The sequence below is a fragment of the Nannobrachium achirus genome (assembly GCF_963921795.1).
Source record: "Nannobrachium achirus genome assembly, chromosome: 11".
NCBI lineage: Eukaryota > Metazoa > Chordata > Actinopteri > Myctophiformes > Myctophidae > Nannobrachium > Nannobrachium achirus.
In genome coordinates, this window is record NC_137820.1 from 60,145,872 (window position 1) to 60,163,899 (window position 18,028).

At 42.8% G+C, this 18,028-nt stretch overlaps 2 protein-coding genes across 7 annotated transcripts in view; both read right to left on the reverse strand.

The window, feature by feature from the left end:
* nrn1la (neuritin 1-like a) overlaps positions 1 to 947 on the reverse strand; it is a gene marked incomplete at both ends in the record, with an annotated part of 74,446 nt that extends 73,499 nt beyond the window's left edge. The window contains one exon of the mRNA XM_080737232.1: positions 890 to 947. Within this exon, the coding sequence (XP_080593358.1) occupies positions 890 to 947 (58 nt within the window). The remainder of the gene's footprint in view (positions 1 to 889) is intronic.
* A 1,000-nt stretch (positions 948 to 1,947) lies between these two features.
* edc4 (enhancer of mRNA decapping 4) overlaps positions 1,948 to 18,028 on the reverse strand; it is a 46,146-nt gene continuing 30,065 nt past the window's right edge. For all 6 annotated transcript variants that reach the window (XM_080737756.1, XM_080737753.1, XM_080737755.1 and 3 more), the window contains 4 exons: positions 17,197 to 17,383; positions 15,790 to 16,009; positions 15,085 to 15,248; positions 1,948 to 5,183 (listed from right to left, as the gene is read on the reverse strand). In XM_080737756.1, coding sequence (XP_080593882.1) covers positions 5,000 to 5,183; positions 15,085 to 15,248; positions 15,790 to 16,009; positions 17,197 to 17,383 — 755 coding nt within the window. In that variant the 3' untranslated portion in view covers positions 1,948 to 4,999. The remainder of the gene's footprint in view (positions 5,184 to 15,084; positions 15,249 to 15,789; positions 16,010 to 17,196; positions 17,384 to 18,028) is intronic.

Consider the following 18,028-nt stretch of genomic DNA (forward strand, 5'->3'; position numbering starts at 1 on the left):
TTTTCCCCGCGCGCATCCCCGGGGGCCCCCCCGAGGCTGTGACATCACCTCAGTGTGTGTGAGGTGGTGAATTTATAACCATCCACTTCAACGTGGACTCGTGGTGGTGGTATGTGATGCAATGCAATAGTGTCATAGTAGTAGCTAGATGGGGAGGAGGGGGGGATGCGCGGTCAGCGGTGGTGCACCGTGCGCTTCTCCCCCTCGGGTTAAATGCAGTTTAATAAGCCACGTGCATAACATTACAACAGAAACAGAACGTTTGCGTAAAACAAAAGCTCTTAAGATTATATACGTCGCTACTCGTGTGAAAAACGGAGGATAGATAATAGGGATAGGCAAGCACCGCTGACTGCAGATGCAGGGTGGAATTCTCCGATGCGCACACATCGCCAGTTGGACAGCCTATCCTATTGCATGAGTGTGTTTAAGTGTGTTGCCTCTACTACAGCACGAGGAGGACCGGTACCAAAACTCAAGTCAATGAAAACGGTGGCAGCGGCTGCTGCTATACACGAGAAGCCACCGCCTTTGCCATATAGCGGTTATAATAACTGTACATTGAATGTATAATTGTTATACTGCTGCTCCCCGTCTCCACCTGGGCATGGTTGCGTCAAGGCGCGATGCTACACATATCAAAGGTGTGACTGAACGTAGCCTCGCAACTTGTGATACAGTAGCCAGAGTAGTAGAGCTTTCAGATTGACACAATAAAGGGTATCCTATTAAATAATATATCAACTATAACTTGAAGCCAGTGTGTCGTTCCGCTACAGCTTAACTTCTAGTGCCAATAGAAAATCCATTATTTCATATTCGCAATTCATCATATCAAGGCAAAGAGTTCAGAAATGACACGACACCGTGCATTATGTTCTGTACTCACCCAGATAGAGAGCAACAGGCAAGAGGATGAGGCAAGCAGAGTTCACCAATGATGCCATTCTTCTGACCCGAGTTCTTCCAACAACAGCGTACAGGCTTCGACCGAAATGCCAAGTTTTCCCCGTCTGTCTGCAACTCACTTTTCCCGTCGTATTTGCGTAATTAATGTTTCTATTTGTTTCCCCGCTTTCCTTAACGTGGCTGCTCCGGTGCAAGTTGGGGAGGAGGAAGCTGGTGTGAGTGAAATGAGAAGAACATACTACTCCAGTCAGTGTGAAAAGATACAGAGACAGTGCGCTCTGCTTTAAGGGGAGGGCACGTTTGTGCTGAGTAGGACGGTCTTCGATCCTCTGTAGCTTCCCCAATTAGCTGGAGAGGAGTGCAGCTGTACTGTAGCTAAACCCAACAGTTAGTATGAATCTTCACCAGTTCACCTCTTACAATCTATCTATGATATCCACCAAGAAGGCTTTTTTTTTTTAGAGCAGGGGTCTTCAACGTTTTCAAGCCAAGGACCCCTTAGTTGAGAGAGATGAAGCGGGACCCCCACTACCTTATCATCCATTTAGTTTCATCATTTGACAGCACAACCATCAGTTTATTTTGGATTCATGTCAATTTGTGTTTTCATATATTTAACCACTTGAACTGTCAATACTTATAAAACTTGACCTTTCACTCTGTACTAAGTCTGCTCTTTTTCCCCTCAACACCAAAGGTCTTTGGCAAAAATTGGTGATCTACAACTAAGCTCACGCCTCGCAGCACGAGGCGTTGTGAGCTTGTAGATCTGCCATTTTTGGCTAAAGTTCTCCGAATATGGACGTCCGGGTTCAAGTGGTTAATATATAAAAGGAGGGGAAAAAAAGTTTTTTATCAGGAAAGATATATACGGACCCCCTGTTGAAGACCCCTGTTTTAGAGGAATACAATGTTAGTGTATTAGATGGAGATTAAAATAAAACAATACCATACATTTATTAACAAGACTTATTTTTTTATTCAAAAAATGCTTAGGGTAAAAGAAACATTGTAAAATATACAACATAATCATCCAAGCACAGGGAAATGAATACAATATGAAATATGCCACAGACAAATGAAATTAAACCTTACTTATCAACAAACTAGGAAAGAGGGGGGAAAGCTATATTCTGTTGCATTTATGTGCAGGCTTCCTGACATTCTAGAGAAAACTCTGGTGGAGCCAAACTGCTGAAGGAAAAGAAGAAAGAAAAAAGACAAAGGTACAATAAAACGTGGGCTACTTGACCAAGGTCACTTATTTGCTTGCTTTGTCCTTCCAAAAGTGAAGCCTTGATAGAAAAATGTCAAGATGTGTGCCACATTTGGACTACATGACTCATTTATCTACATGCAGGCTTGCCCAGTGTTTGATAAATGTGTTTATAGTGCTGCTATAGATAAACTCAAAAAACCAATGGGTCAACTCACTGAGGAGAGAGGGGGAAAAAAGTTAACAAAAAGGAATTGTAAAGGCAATGTAAATCTAATAATGTTTTAAGTGTTGGTCTGGGCCCGGTTGACATTAACATTGTTTTTCATCACAAATCCCAGGAACGGATATAAAGTGTGGACAACAGAATCCTTCAACCAACCAACGTTATATTCTTTCTGAGGCCAACGACTGAAACGGAAGAATAAAAGTTACTCAATCTCTCTCACCCCCAAGGTTCCTTTTGTAAATAATTGACGAGTGGGAATTTGCTCCAATCAGTGCTCACGAATTAAATGTTTGCAAACCTAAAACATACACGCTCTCCTCTGCTGTGCCATTTGAGGCTTACTTAACACTATCCTGTAGTAGTCACTTTAACTGCTATTTACGTACCCAAATTGTTTTAACTATTAACCCTTGTGAACATAAAAAAAAGAAAGACTTAGTGTCTTATATTTGTGTCTACAGGTTCAAATTAGATCAAATGAGAAAAGTACAATAAGGCACTTACCATACAAATTCAGTGTAACGGATTCTAAACATGACAACCAAATGAACACAACCACTGAGCATTATACAATCTGAAAGAAAAAAAAAATCAAAACAAAAAAATCGGACAACCTGCAGTTAACAATGACATTCAAAATTGAGATATACAAATTATCATACAATTAAAAACAAACTTCAAAGATGAACCAATGCAAAATGTACAACCTAAAAGTCATGTTCTTGAATGTTTTGTTGTAGTTTGAACTAGACTAAAAGTCCAATGCCAGGAATGCTGTTTGTATTCAAAACTGATGCAACAGAAATGTTTACAATTCAAATAAGTGCTGCCCCCTAGAGCTACAGAGAAGTAACTGTACATTAAGTTTACAAAGGATGATTTTAGAGTTGCCCTTTTAGAAAACGTTGACAATATTTTTTTAGAAGCATTATCTAATGGATAACCATTAGGGGTTTAAGCAAGTAAACATCTCTTACAAATATTGAGGGTATAGAAAAAAAAGTGGCCAGTGTAAAGAAGAAAAATCAGTTATCCTAGAAGGAACATGGGAGTGAATGGCGAGGATGGTCTTAACAGTTAACCGCATTGAGGTTTACAAATGGACGGCAGCCTTTTTGGCTATTGGATTCAATAACTCGCATTTTGAAAAAAATAAAATAAAAAGCACACAGTATGCTTTCCAGAATCCAGACACATTTCAATATAATTTCCTCTGCCGTTTCTCATGTTTATATCAGTCTCAGAAACGCACCTTTCAAATCTTTCTGGAAAAGAGGCCAACTGGAGAGGTGATACATCTGCAAATTCTACATACAAGTCAACTGGACATATCCCTGCTAATATGTACTATTATTAGCACGGTGGAGTCGTGACTGCCAGGAAGATGTAGTTTCATTGTTACTATAAAGTATGTCAAGTACAGTGTGCAATGATAGTGAACCTAAGTCAGCTTTTAAGAAATGCTAATTCAAACCGAATCCTTAATGCTTCTAGCGAACAAGATGTGAAGACGATCTCCAGGCCAGGCCACGATACAAAGACATTCTGAGGCAAAGTACATGTTTAGTTTTATCAGTGATCCAATATTCCTTTACTGTATTCTCACCCCCTGAAGCACATGTAGCTAGCTGCATTGATTATAGCCTAAAGTATATTCCATAGTATGATGAAAATAAGAGTTATTTTCAGCAATTTCGCCATAGTGCAATGGAGTATAAATTAAACTCTAGGTCAATTTGCATCACTGCTGAAGGCAACCTTTTATTCCCTCACTTATTACCGAACTTGATTGCCTCAAGAATGGCCCATGTATCACTACCATGATTCCAATACACAATCACTCATTTCTATGACAAATAATGGGTTATAGGAATATGACGGATCACAAAGAGACAGTCTGGTCACAACAACCAGCCTGGCTGAATGTGCTTTAAATGTCTTGTGGAAATCGTCTGATTTCCAAGGTATTATGTCAGGTGTCAGTGTCAGGTATTGTCTGTAACTGGCTGGCAGATACAGAATGCCCAAGAGTTTTCAGTCCAACGGTTAAGTCTCTTCTCACACAGCTTGCGTCTTCATATGATGGGGTAGAAAAGGGATCAAAAGTGAAGTCAAAAGATAGACATTTCTCAAGGTGAACAATGTATGGATTAACCAAGGTCTGGAAGCATGAACAAGACTCAGTCTTGCGGTCACCAGGAGGAAGGCCTCCTAGGAACAATCCCATCCAGAACAATCCCGTCTTTCCTTGCAGTTTTGTCCAAAAAATAAAAAAAGTTTCAATCTTCTAACTGAAGCACTGTTCACTGGTGCACAGACAGCCAGGGAGGCCTGGGATGAGAGGGCTTATGGAACTCAGAATACTCGTCAAAACCTCTCCAACAGCTAACCTCAGTCCCGCCTCATATTCGCATTCAGTCCAGGTTCAAACATGTTTTTGACCCCTCTGAGGCAGCAGCAGCAGCAACTTCTACATCCAACCATCCTTTCCTGGCTCAACAAGCAGGACACTGCTTGATCTCCTCAGCGCTCTACCATGAATCCCTTTTCTCCCAATTGTAACGGTCAGTAAAGAAATGATTAAACTAAAAGCAGGATCTTATAGGTCAGCCCCCTTCCCCCTCCCCCGATGGCAAACTGAATGTCTAGTGGTTGACCAGGCCTTGCAACATCATCACTAGGCGACGGGCCCTCTTGATGAGTGGACTGGGATGGTCCTGCTGCAGGAAGGCAAAGAGTTTGGGTCTGACCTGGGATAACACAGCCGCCATATGGTCTCTGGTCAGAGGGTCACTGTGGTCTAGGTTCATCACGGCATCGTCCAAGTAGCTAGACAGAGAAGAAGGGCAAAAAAGATAGACATAGTCATCTTCAAGGTTTTAGGTTTGATGAAGAGGGAATGAAAGCTATACTTTGTTAGAGATCGGTGCACTAAGGCAGTGGTTTACAACCTGTGGGCTGGGACTTTGGGGGGTCCCCGTATGATTAACTTAAAAACTGTCAAATATTAGAGACATAAATTGTGAAAATAGCTGATCTACATGCGCACAACGACTCGCGCTGAGAGGCGTTTTAAGCATGTAGATCGCCTATTTTCACGATAGAACTGGATTATACAAAATGTAATGTCTCAACTCTTAGAGCTCGTCAGGGTGGGGGGGTCCCCAAGTTAAAATATAATTTTTGGGGGTGGCGGCCTGAAAAGGTTGAGACCCACTGCACCAAAGGAACAACCTAGACAGAGAGGAGGAGGGGAAACATGTTACAAGTGGCCTCCTGAACAATTTAATCTGGTACTGTGGAAAACCCATTGTTTTAACAAGTCGCGCGGCACGCCAGAGAAAATTGTCTTCACAGAAATTACAATTAACACTGCAGTTGCACTTTGTGGGGTGCTCAAGTTGGAATCCCTCCCCCACTGCCTTTGTCATAAATGTGTCCTGTTCCCCTTTCCCCCACATTCCCCCGCCGATATGAACCTCATTACTATATTTTTAAGCTAGACATCTGGTGTGTTAGGTAGTTTTGGTGCCACATTTATTTCAATTTTACTCCCTCCCTTCCTCCCAGAGTATGTGTGTGTGTGTGTGTGTGTGTGTGTGTGTGTGTGTGTGTGTGTGTGTGTGTGTGTGTGTGTGTGTGTGTGTGTCTCTCTCTCTCTTTTGAATTTAAATGGCCATTTGCCTCTCTCCGTACAATTTACCTATTCCCCATCCAATATCACTGGAGCCACCTCCACTCCCCATCCCGTTGGCATAGGGCCATATTCCACAGAACACACACACTAGAGGGCTATCACATCCCTGTAACACTGCCAACATGCTCTTTGAAGAGACATTTAATGCCCTTGTCCACCAAGCCAGGGAAGAGACATTGATACACCCAGGGCTTTTAAAAGTTATATCTTGAAGGAGATAAGCTGGCTACACATTATTCACCTTTGCTTTTCTGTCTACAGCTCTTTCCAGGTCTTTTGAAAAACACCCCACTAAAGTATCAACTCAACAACTTAGATAATTAAAGGACAACTAAAGGACAAAGAAAAGAAAATGAGTGTTAAAATGTTTTCATTTACTTCTTTCTATCGTTTTAGCGATTTTAATGACTTTGATTTCAGTGGTTGAGGGCATGGATGCAAGTGGCTAAATATGTCTTAAGACACAATAAGCCCATTCCCAAGATGCACCACAATCCTTCAGGAAAGGGGGGTCCACGCGCAAGTCGCGCATAGGGTGGATTTTTCAGAATCTTAAAATATACCCTTTAACAACTTGGGGGCCCAAACTCTTTCAGTAACGAGATACGGCCACTGGAGGTCGCTGTGCCAAAACTAAGTTGTCTCGTTGAGAAACGAGACAAGGGGTTAACTGTGCAGCGTGCAGCTGCGCGCATGTTGTGTTCCCTGTGAAAGACCCTGGTCCATACGTCATAACGTGGCTCGCACAGAAACAAAATGGACCGTCTAGGCTGCATACACTTCCATTCTATGCTGAAACATAAAAAGGGCTTTATCTCTGAATAAGGTGCAAAGAACGCCAGGGAAGCAGAGATCTGATTGTTTTCACGGCGACACTTTACCGCGATGGTCGGCCCCGGTTTGGATTTTAGTTTCGCGAGCGTTTGTAAACAAATGGATTATCTTCCTCAATCGTCAGCGGACACTCACGTGCACACGCACGAAGCTTCCGAGGCTCTTCAAAATAAAGCGTAAGTGAACGGCGGCACCAGCAACAGGTAGAAATGTTAGAAACCTTGGCTTCCGTTGTGTTAAGGATTAAGAAAAAAAATCCAACCTATGCGCGTGGACCCCCCTTTCCTACTAGACTATGCCGTTTCAGGTAGGTTGGTCCTCCACCAGCGAGGAAGGCCCATAATAAGTTACATCAAAGCAGGGACATTTACTATGAACATTCAACCACACCCTTCTACCCATGTCCATGGCTCCTCTCCAGATGGTGCAGGGAGGTAGCAGAGGGACCGTATTAGCAGCAGCAGTGGGCAGCCTACAGTTTAAACTCAGAACAGCAGATTGACAGCTGATGTGAGCCTTGGGCCACTTCGTTAAGGAACTTGAAATGGTTTATAGGCTGTGGTGGTGGTGTGCATGGGGAGGGTGGGGTGGGGGATTCAGGACACTGCCATAACGAGTGATAAGACAAGGGAACTCTGAGATCCAGATTATCACATTTAGAGGTGGGGGGAAAAAGGCACAACGAGCTGAGAGGGAACAGATGAAGTACAGCAACAGCGAGAAGAGAGGAGGGAGGACATTATACTGCTATTCAGAGTGCCATGCATGCTCCCCAAACAGCCATCTAGTGGGGGCTACAGACGGAACAGGGTGATGGGGTCAGCAGTTTAGCACCGTTGAACACGGAGGGGAAGAGTCATAATGGAGATCCAATAAAGATGAGATGGGGGAGAAAAGGTGTTGCTAAAGATGGCCTCTGATACTGATGAAGGGCAGGGCAACGCGGAGACACGATGGCAGATATTCAACAGTGTGTGTGGTGCAATGCAACATTATTTTGTCTGCTGGCAGGCAGTCCCCTAAAATAATTTTAAATTAACGGATTATGAAGATGAGAATTTGAATCCCATGCTTTCCGACGGCTACCTATCAAACCACTTGTCGTTAGCTGGATCGACCGATGTTGCTGCAGTGCACAACGAGCCCGTTCCCTGCTGCAACAAAAGCAGGCTTTACCTCAAGGCTCACTGCAGTAGGACAGCTCAAACCACTTTTATTAACCCATTTAGGCCTAGGATTATTGACTACTTTAACCATTGAAAAATAGCAGATATACAAGCTCGCAGCGCGGCACCGAGTGCCGCGCTGCGAGCTTGTAGATCTGCTATTTTTGAAAAATCGTGATTTTTCTTTGCAAGTCTTTGAATATATCTATTTAAAAGCGAACATTTGTAACTCAAATATTTGCTTCTGGGGGGGTCCCTGGAACAACATATTTTGAGATGGGGGTCCGTGGCTAAATACCTGTAATTTTGGGGGTCCTTGACATGAAAAAGTTTGAGAACCACTGATTTTGGAGGAAGGATTTAGTAGTCGGGTCAAAGATCGGGTCAAAGATATTCATAGACTTGCACACATTTTCACGATGTTTCAAAAATAGCAGATCTACAAGCTCGCAGCGCGGCACTCGGTGCCGCGCTGTGAGCTTGTATATCTGCTATTTTTCGAAGGTTAAAGCATACAATAATGGTTAAAGTGGTTAAAATCTAACGCGACTCGGGCGCGTTCCAGGTATTTGAGAGTTAAAAATCACACCCGTGTGAAGTGGAGCTGTGTGTGTGTGTGTGTATGTGTGTGTGTGTGTGTGTGTGTGTGTAGATCATGTGTACCAATTTTTGTGACATTTGAAGAAAATATGTAGGAAAAGGAGCAAAAAGTGTGTTTTGGAGAAAATTCAAGATGGCGGAAAATCTATCCTGGCGCAAATGGGCGTGGCCTATATGGTCTCGTCGTCTTGACCCAAGGAATCGAGGGAAAAAAGAATTTTAATTTTCCGATCCACGGTTCAAGAGTTACGGGGCAAAACGTAAAGTGGGCCGTTATAGCGCCACCATGAGGCCGAGTGATGTAATTATTTTTCGATTCATTCTTAAAATCATTATGAATCTCCTCTCCGATGTTTGAAACTGTAGCTCCTATGGTTTACGAGAGAAAAATACTTGAAAGTGATTTCTTGCATTGTCCCATTATAAGTCAATGGGGACAATTAAGCGTCGTTTTTTGCCGATTACGTCGGCATGGTAAGGCGGATCGGAACGAAAGGTAGTAGAACACCATTCCCGGCCGAGCCGCACATTTTGATGTATATATTGCGCGAGTGGCGTAAATGGTGCGGCACTAGTTACGCGCCGAAGTCAGGCTACATACACACACACACACACAGACACACACACACACAGACCCACACAGCCACGTATAGGGAGCCTGTGTTTCACACAGCTCCAAAAAGTATCACTGTATAACAATACCCCCGAAAGTCATGTTGAAACTGTGGAGCAGAGAACTCTCCTAAGGGAAGGCAATTCTCCCATAGCAACTCTCTGATTGGACAACAAAACTAATGAAAATACTTTGTTGAATCTATGTACGTGTGAAAAAATAACCTGAGTGGCTTTGTAGTGGACTTACCCCCACAAAAAACAAATCTTTGGATATTATCTTTGCATCCTGTATATTTATGTGACTGAAGAGAAGATTGTGCTGGGAATCAGACTATGCTAGTGAGTCTGCGAGAGCATTTCAGTGAAGTGGACACAGAGGAATTGAAATAGAAAATGTGTTATTCAAACCAAACTTAAAGTTATACCATGTAACTTTTTTTATAAAACAAATCTTAAAATTGTCCTAACTGTTAAATCGCTAAAGTTTTAAAACCTCCACTCCGTTAATTTCAGCTTCTAAAGCCTTCTCTTTATATGTTTTCTATGAGCCGTGAGGGGGGGAGAATTTCGCGGCAAAATGATGTCATCTGCATCATGTGTATACGTTGGCCAATCATATTGCCGATCATAAACACATGGTACACTACCGGCCAATCACAGGCGCATCTTGCTGACTTCTCAGGAAGTAGCTTGCCTCAACATAACAACTACATACTCGGGTGAAGGAGTGTGTTTCTCCGGAATGCCTGAACGCACAGGAACCAGGGACCCCTCTAAAGATAGATCTCGGCAAGGTGGAGACGCGGTGGCGAGAGGCCCGGTCCGCAGCGAAAAACGGCCGAAAGACGCGGACGCGACCGCGGTTTGACCACTAGTTGAGCAACTTACACAGTATAGCTTTAACTTCTGTTGACACTCTTGACATAAAGCGACGCGAACAAGCAAGAAAACATAATTAAAAGACGTGTTTTAACCACTCTCGTTACCAACGGCGAGCGCGTTGTGTAGCGATGATGTCCGACCATCAAAACATCACCTGCTGTCTCTATTCTAGGGTTTCGCGGCGTGTCCTCACCTCAAGCCATTTTTATAGGTAGAGATCTGCATGCTGCTTTGCACCCGTTGGAATGCAGCCATTGATAGAAGAGTGAAGGAAATTGGATGTTCAAACGGCATAGTGGACAGATAACGGTAGTTTCTCTAGCGCTTTGCTCCTGACGCACTTCATACATATATATCAGTTTTGTTCACGGTTTAGTGACCCCTTGTTACCTCATATTCATATCATACATATATATATATTTCGGTTTTGTTCACGGTTTAGTGAGCCCCTTGTTGCTTCATATTCATAACCCATTTCAATATAAACTCTTAAAAAAGTTAGGAAACGTAACTTCGGTCGATTATTTCTCTCCTTCAATAATACCAATTGGTATTGTACATTATTGTATATCGTTATCATTGATTAGTCATTTTTACAACAAAGGTGTAACTCGTAAGGGGTAGCGCCCCTAAAATCTCCCCAAATCCTCCAATGTTTCTGTTGGTAATCGCTCTCTTTTTGAGTGACCTGCACACACTTGCTGGCAGGTGTGTGACTGGCATGGATAGCATGGTTCCTGCATCTTTGTAGAATCTGCATCTTTATCAATGATAAAGATACAAAATATAATACCAATTGGTATTTTTGACCGAAGTTGAGTTTCCTTTTAGAGGAGTTTAGTTCAATCTGTATAGTAAGAACCTCATTATTTCATACTGTATATACACTACAGCCTGTTTCTCAGACTATGGATAAATTAGAGCCTCATTACTTGTTCTAACAGTCAAACAGTATAGTGAGAGCCTAATCTAGTACTACTTTTACTGAAGGAAGGGACCAGGGGCCTAATCTTGCACGCTGCCTTACCCCTTATCCTAAGCCTAAACCTTTTTGGCATTTAAAAAATGTATATATTTTCAAGTTCAAATAGCCGATCTACAAGGTCACGACGTGTCGATGTATATCGTATATTTTCACCATTTTAAAATGTTTTTCAAAAGTGTTTTTTAGATTTTTTTATTGTTTTGTTTTGGGGCTTTTATGCCTTTATTTACAGGAAATGGAGAGAGATGGGGTGTGACACACAGCAAAGGTCATCAGGAAAGGGACTCGAACCCGCGACACACTGTCAGGCATTCTAGCCTATATGTGGTGTGCGCCTGGACCACTAGGCCAGCGGGCGCACCACCGAGTAAAAAAAAATGTTTAAGGGAGACCTGTGACACCTGTCTATTCATACTGTGTAACTGTTTGTACCTGCATGAGTAAGGAGAACATTTCTGAAGGACTGGAGACGTGCGCAGGGGTTAAAGCAAAAAAAAATCCCAAGACGGAAATTTATTTTCCAACCCCCCCCCCCGCGCCGTTTGAAAAGCGTCTTTTTACCGTTGATGCCATAACATAGCTTTCTGTTGCACACCCAACAGAAACAGGGACCTAAATGGCTTTCCTGTGTCAAACGTTTCATCCAGCCAACCACAGCTAAACAATCCACCCATGTTAAAACAAAGTGGGGATGCTATACAGTACTGCAGTTAGTTAGCTGCATTAGTATAGAGTCTGGCCACCTCCATTTGTTTTTGACTGTGCTAAGCATGTCCGAGACGAATCTTCATTCACAACTAAACCAACCGCTCCATATTGTCGCTGACTGAACCACCACACGTGGGTAATGTTATGAGAGAAACACTGCCCACGTAGTGGAGAAACCTCCGCCTAGTACAGCCATGAGCACCAATCATGATAGGCTACGCTGCGTCGGTCCCAAATGAAACACTGCCCCGAAGTTTTGAATTAGCATCTGTATGGATACAGGGGTTAAAGCAAAAAAAAAAAAATACCCCCCCCCCCCTCCGCGCTTGAAAAGCGTCTTTTTATCGTTGCTGCCATGCTGCCATATAACAGATTTCTGTTACACACACACAACAGAAACAGGCTCCTGGTTCTCTCACCGTTTGACACCAGGACCTGAATGGCTTTCACCTCCATTTGTTTTTGACCGCACTGAGCACGTCCAAGCCTTATTGTCGCTGACTGAACCGATGCCACACGTGGGTAATGTTATGAGAGAAACACTGCGATGCAGTGGAGAAATCTCGCCTATTGCCATGAACAGTGAACACCAATCACTCATGATACGTTGCTTTCGGTACCAATGAAACACCACCCCGAAGTATTTCATACATCTGTTTGGATCACTTTTGTGAGTGACAAATAAATCCCCCCAAATCTCTGATTTGCAAACATAACAAGTGTTCCGTTGCTTATTTACAAAGGCAGAGTGCAGTAACTACGTTTTGGGACACACCGACTTATTTGTGTCGCCCAACGGTCAAATTAGCTTTCTTGATATTGGGGGATGAACAATTACCTCAAGAACAGATGTACAATCAGTGTAATATCACTTTTATATCTTTATCTCATTTGGCTGATAAGCTGTAACACTTTTAAACCCATTTTTTGGTGAAATTGGAAAACGTAGTTACTGCACTCTGCCTTTGTAGGGCAGCATAGACTGTAGGAAGCAAACGCGTATTGTCAATTACTGCTGCCCCCTGTAAACACATATTTAGATAGTATAGCCTACCTGCTGTTTACATGTAAAACTCCAGTGACTTCATCTTTTGACACAGCCATCCATACATTACAGACAGAGCGACGTCTCGTTTCTTTACAGCATGATATAATAACACCACCAGGTCCACTCATCTATTGGAATTCAGCGTAGGTCCAAAAAGTATAAAAACTATTGCGAGTAATCGAAGTGTTGTTTTGTTTATCCAGCAGCATGCATCGTCGCAGTTAGCTTACAGCAGCAACAAGTAGCTACAAAGGCATTTCCTCTCAGTGTAGGGCGGATTTCAAAATAAGAGCCTAACGTAATCTGATCAAGTCAAGTCAAGTCACGTCAACTGGTTTTATTTTTAAGTCTACTTACAGGAAGTAGTTGATCTAAATTAGAACTACATGACACACCAGCAAGTCTACCGCACCACAGTAGTAACTGATGCTATTATAATTAGCGCAGACGGTTCAGCTTTTTTTCTTTTTTTGCGAATCTTCTCTGATCTCATAAATAGCCCCTAGGGAATCCTCAAGACGGAAATCCGTCCCCAGGACGGAGAACTTTAACCCCTGCGTGCGTGTGCGAGCCACGCTGTAGCTTCATGAAAGAGACATTCCTTTCCTCTCCTCTCATTAGTTAGATGTGATTGGTTCAGGCTATGTTGCAACTCGGCGCTACATAATGGGACGGCTGACACTACATATCAGGACAGTAAAATGGTGTTGTAAGTTACTCTTGTTATTAAACCCATTTAGGCCTGAACACATTATGACGCAATATTTTATGCTTTAACTATTGAAAAATAGCAGATATACAAGCTCACAGCGCGGCACCGAGTGCCGCGCTGCGAGCTTGTAGATCTGCTATTTTTGAAAAATCGTGAAAATTCGATTTTTGACCCGATTACATAAGTGTCTTTTGAATCCTTCTAAGAATTTTTTAAAAACCGATGTTTGTATGTCAACAATCTGGCCAGCCATCGTCAAAGAAAAGGTGGTTTTCATTTAACTGGAGCTCAGTTAGTCTGTTCTTGAGAGACTACTATGTCAGTGGTTCTCAAACCTTTTCATGTGAAGGACCCCCAAAATGATATTTATTTGGCCACAGACCTCCATCTCAAAATATTTAGTTCCAGGGACCACCCAGAAGCAAAATTTGAGTTACAAACGTTCGCTTTGAAAATACATATATTCAAAGATTTGCACACATTTTCTCGACTTTTTCAAAAATAGCAGATCTACAAGCTCGCAGCGCGGCACTCGGTGCCGCGCTGTGAGCTTGTATATCTGCTATTTTTCACTGGTTAAAGCATTCAATAATTTTAGGCCTAAATGGGTTAATTGACCATGAAGGTATCAACGCCGTCTATATTCAATACCAGATCCTGATCCGTCAAGAGTCAGGTGGACGGACAGGATAGGAGACAGAGACATAATAGTCAAATGGAACATATATGTATGGCCATTGCACTATAATGGCACTTTTCCACTGCATGGTACCAGCAGAATTCTACTCAGTTTTGGGACCAGATACTTTTGTTTTCCACTTCAGATCGTACCTTCACAATGTAGCTGGTCGTCATAGCGACCTCCAAAACTATATGTAGCTGTGTGCTAAAGGAACAACAGTGACTGGTCTGGAAATGATCTCTATGCCACTGATAACATTTTAGGTGAGAAATAAGCCGTGCCTTTGCACAACATTGATTCATTTCACATTTTAAAGGGGAATTTAAAAGGTTAGTCAACAACATCAAGCGTGTCCATGCATTTATATGGGAGCCTGTCATGGTGATTGTCCCTGATCAATCAGTTAGTCTGCAGTGTTTTCTCATCACCTTTGGGTATTAAGTTCACTTGGAACGTTAAAGCAGGCGATACAAAAAACGTATCAGGCCCTCTCCTCAATTTCTGCCCAATGGAAAACAAAAAAAGGCAAGTAAAGTCAAGTTGCGCCAAGACCAAGTAGTGAAAAAAAAAACGTAAATGTCTTGTATCACCAGGCACCCAAAAGCTTACAGAGTTATTCTAATAGAATCTGTCTGGAGGGAGAAAGCCAGAGAGACCTGTTAATGTTCCATGTTGTGTGAAGGTCTGTCTGTGTGTGTGTCTGTGTGTGTGTGTGTGTGTGTGTGTGTGTGTGTGTGTGTGTGTGTGTGTGTGTGTGTGTGTGTGTGTGTGTGTGTGGTACTTTACAAGGACGCTTCCCACCTTATCTTGAGCTCGGAGCGTGTGGCGAGGTTGGACGAGAGCTGCTGGATAAGAGACAGCAGCACGGGCTGAGAGAGGGGACATGGGTGCTGACCAAACACCTGCTGGGAGTCGATCGTCTCACACACATACAGCACCAGATTCAGGTCTGTTGCTGAGAGAGCCTGGTAGAGAGACAGGGTGAGCAAGCTATTAGTATGATACAGGTGCACACCACATACAGTACCTAATCTATGTTCTTCTTACAAATCGACAACAGGCAATGGCTAAGGCAGTGTTTCTTAAACTTTTACATTTTAAGGTTTCCCTTTAACTCTGACAGTGTACAAATGGAACCAAATGGACCCGTCAGGGTTCATTTGGTTCCATTTGTACACTGTCAGAGTTACAGACTTGTATGGGTCCATTTAGACCCCCATAAAGGAACCCACAGAGTCCCTTGAATTCACTTTGAGAAACAGTGGGCTAAGGGATAAGTGTAAAAGGAAAAGGGAGGATGTTTGAGAGTTGGAAAAGAGTGAAAGAGAATGAAAAAGAGAAATATATACATCTTGAAAAGTCCTCGTTCCTTGTTTATGCGTATGTTTGTACACACACTACAACGCACTATTGGAGAACATTTTTGCCATGGCCTTGTTGTATAAGCTCAAGCATTGTCGGCTTGCTAGATCTGGCAGTATCAGTGTGTTTGTCCATGTGGAGTACCTGCTGGAACGCCTGGTTGAGCTGGCCTTGCTGTAGAAGCTGCAGTATGTTGGCTTGCTGGGCCTGGTAGTCCATGTGTGCTGTAGGGACAGGCGTGCTGGCCGCAGACCTCATGGCCTGCATGATGCTGGAGGTCACCACCGCCTGCTGCTCCTTCATGGCCTGGGTCACCTCCCCTTTAACAATACGCTGCACATGGCTCAGAATAGACTCCTGCAGACTGGGGAGGAGAGAGAGACACGGAAGAGAAGGGAAAGTTAGTCATATTCTTGCTCATTTGTTTTGCACAGCAGAGCGGGTAGTATTTGATGCAGCATGTTGAGTCCAGCAAGGTACAGCTTCAAATGTTAGGTTTTTACAACTAGCTAAACGCTCCTGTGTCTTGCCATGATGGCAAGTTTCAAAAAAGCGATTATGTAGAGTGATATTACTATGACAACAATGTTATCAAGTCTGTCTACTTTAATGCATTTGTGAAATGATTAGTATTTTTAAGCACTTAAACCTATACTTGGAAAACTGGACCAGAGTTGACGCTTGTTCTCCAATTATTATTTTTTATACCTTTAAACCAAATCTCCTTGCCAAAAATAGCCATTGTACAAACTATTGCGGATGCTATGGTTAAAGTGGTTAACCATTATGAAGATTTCTACAGATTTCTACAGTTTATTTAGAGATGGTCTAGATATCCAAATGTGGGTACAAATAAAAAACCCATATCCTTTCAAAAGCACACCCAATACATTTATGAACTCAGACAAACGTTTACTTCAGAGCCAAATGTCTCCATTTGGAGATGTTAAAACACTTTACGGAGTAAGTTTGGCCAGTTCCTACCTTCTCTCTGCTGCGGCCCTGACAAATCTATAAACCCCAGAGGCTGTGGAATTAATTGCAGAGGGAACAAGAGGCTCAATCGAATTTGTGTTCTTACATTAGCCCTAGGATTAAGCTTTCCTTGTTTCTCTTCTCCAATCCATTACACACCTGCTCAATAAGCAGTGACTTCGGCCAGGACTGCTGGCATATGCAACTACAGCTATGCATATCTGATATTCCTAATGTGGGATTGGGTTATCAATCAATGTTATCAGACCAATTACTGCGGGGGCCATCAATCAACTTTTAGCGGACAGATTTGGTTGCGGGACCCCTCTTTAGCAAAAGATCAAATTATGGACTGCTCACAATATTCTATTTTATTACAAAATGCCACGTGTTTTGAACTTTAAATAAAGCTTTAGAGTAAAGCATCATGTTGTGGGAAGTGGGAACATGAATTGTGCGTGAAAAGCAAATAGCAGATTTAAACTCCAATAACAACGGCTACAATCAATTAACTCTATCAATACACATAGCAGTATAAATGCAGTGAGATCAATGTGCAGTAGGTCAGATACATACTTTCCCACCATCATCTGGAGCTGGTGCTGGACCTCTGCCCGCACACTGGTTGTGATGCTATTGGCCAGCTGGTCGGTGGAGCTCTGGAAGTTGTCCAGCATTTGCTGGAGCTGGCCAATCATGGGATCCCGTGCCTCCTGCTCCCTCAGCTTCCGGTTCGTAACGTGAGCCTCCAGTTGTTGAATATCTTCAAGGGGGATATTATTGTATTAGTTTGTATGCATGGCACGTGCGCACGCATGGGCAGTCGTATTGTAGTCTCCCCCAGGAAGGTACCGGGAAGCCAACGCATACATTTAGTCTACATCCATACTAGGTATCCTTGGAAACATGAACCACATCTAGTTGTCAGATTGCATCCCGATACATCTCACATAGACTTTGTATATCAAAACCATAATAATCAAGGACATTTTCTTTTTTCTTTCTCTTTTCAGTTTTCAGATAAACAGACACTGCCTGCTGATTGTGTCAACAGAAGTCAGGGCCTGTTTATTGCTGCTAGAGTAACAGAAGCAATGCAATGGAGGCGTCTAGACAGGGGAAGTGGCAGTCAAGACCTATGAGAGAAACTTCAATTTGCTTTGGCAAGAATTACACAAGTGCCTGTAATCCCAGGGCCCCCATAAAATAATACAGCAGTGACAAAGAAAGTACATCACTTGTTCTGGTGAACAGTGCAGTCTTATCCTGCGCTCACACTGGTGGCAACAACAAGCAACAAACATAGCGGCCAGCAGTCATTCATATTCCAATAGAGCTCAACAGCAACTGCCCACTTTTTGAACAGCGCAGATGACTGAGGAGAATTTCCCATGAATGAATTATTCTT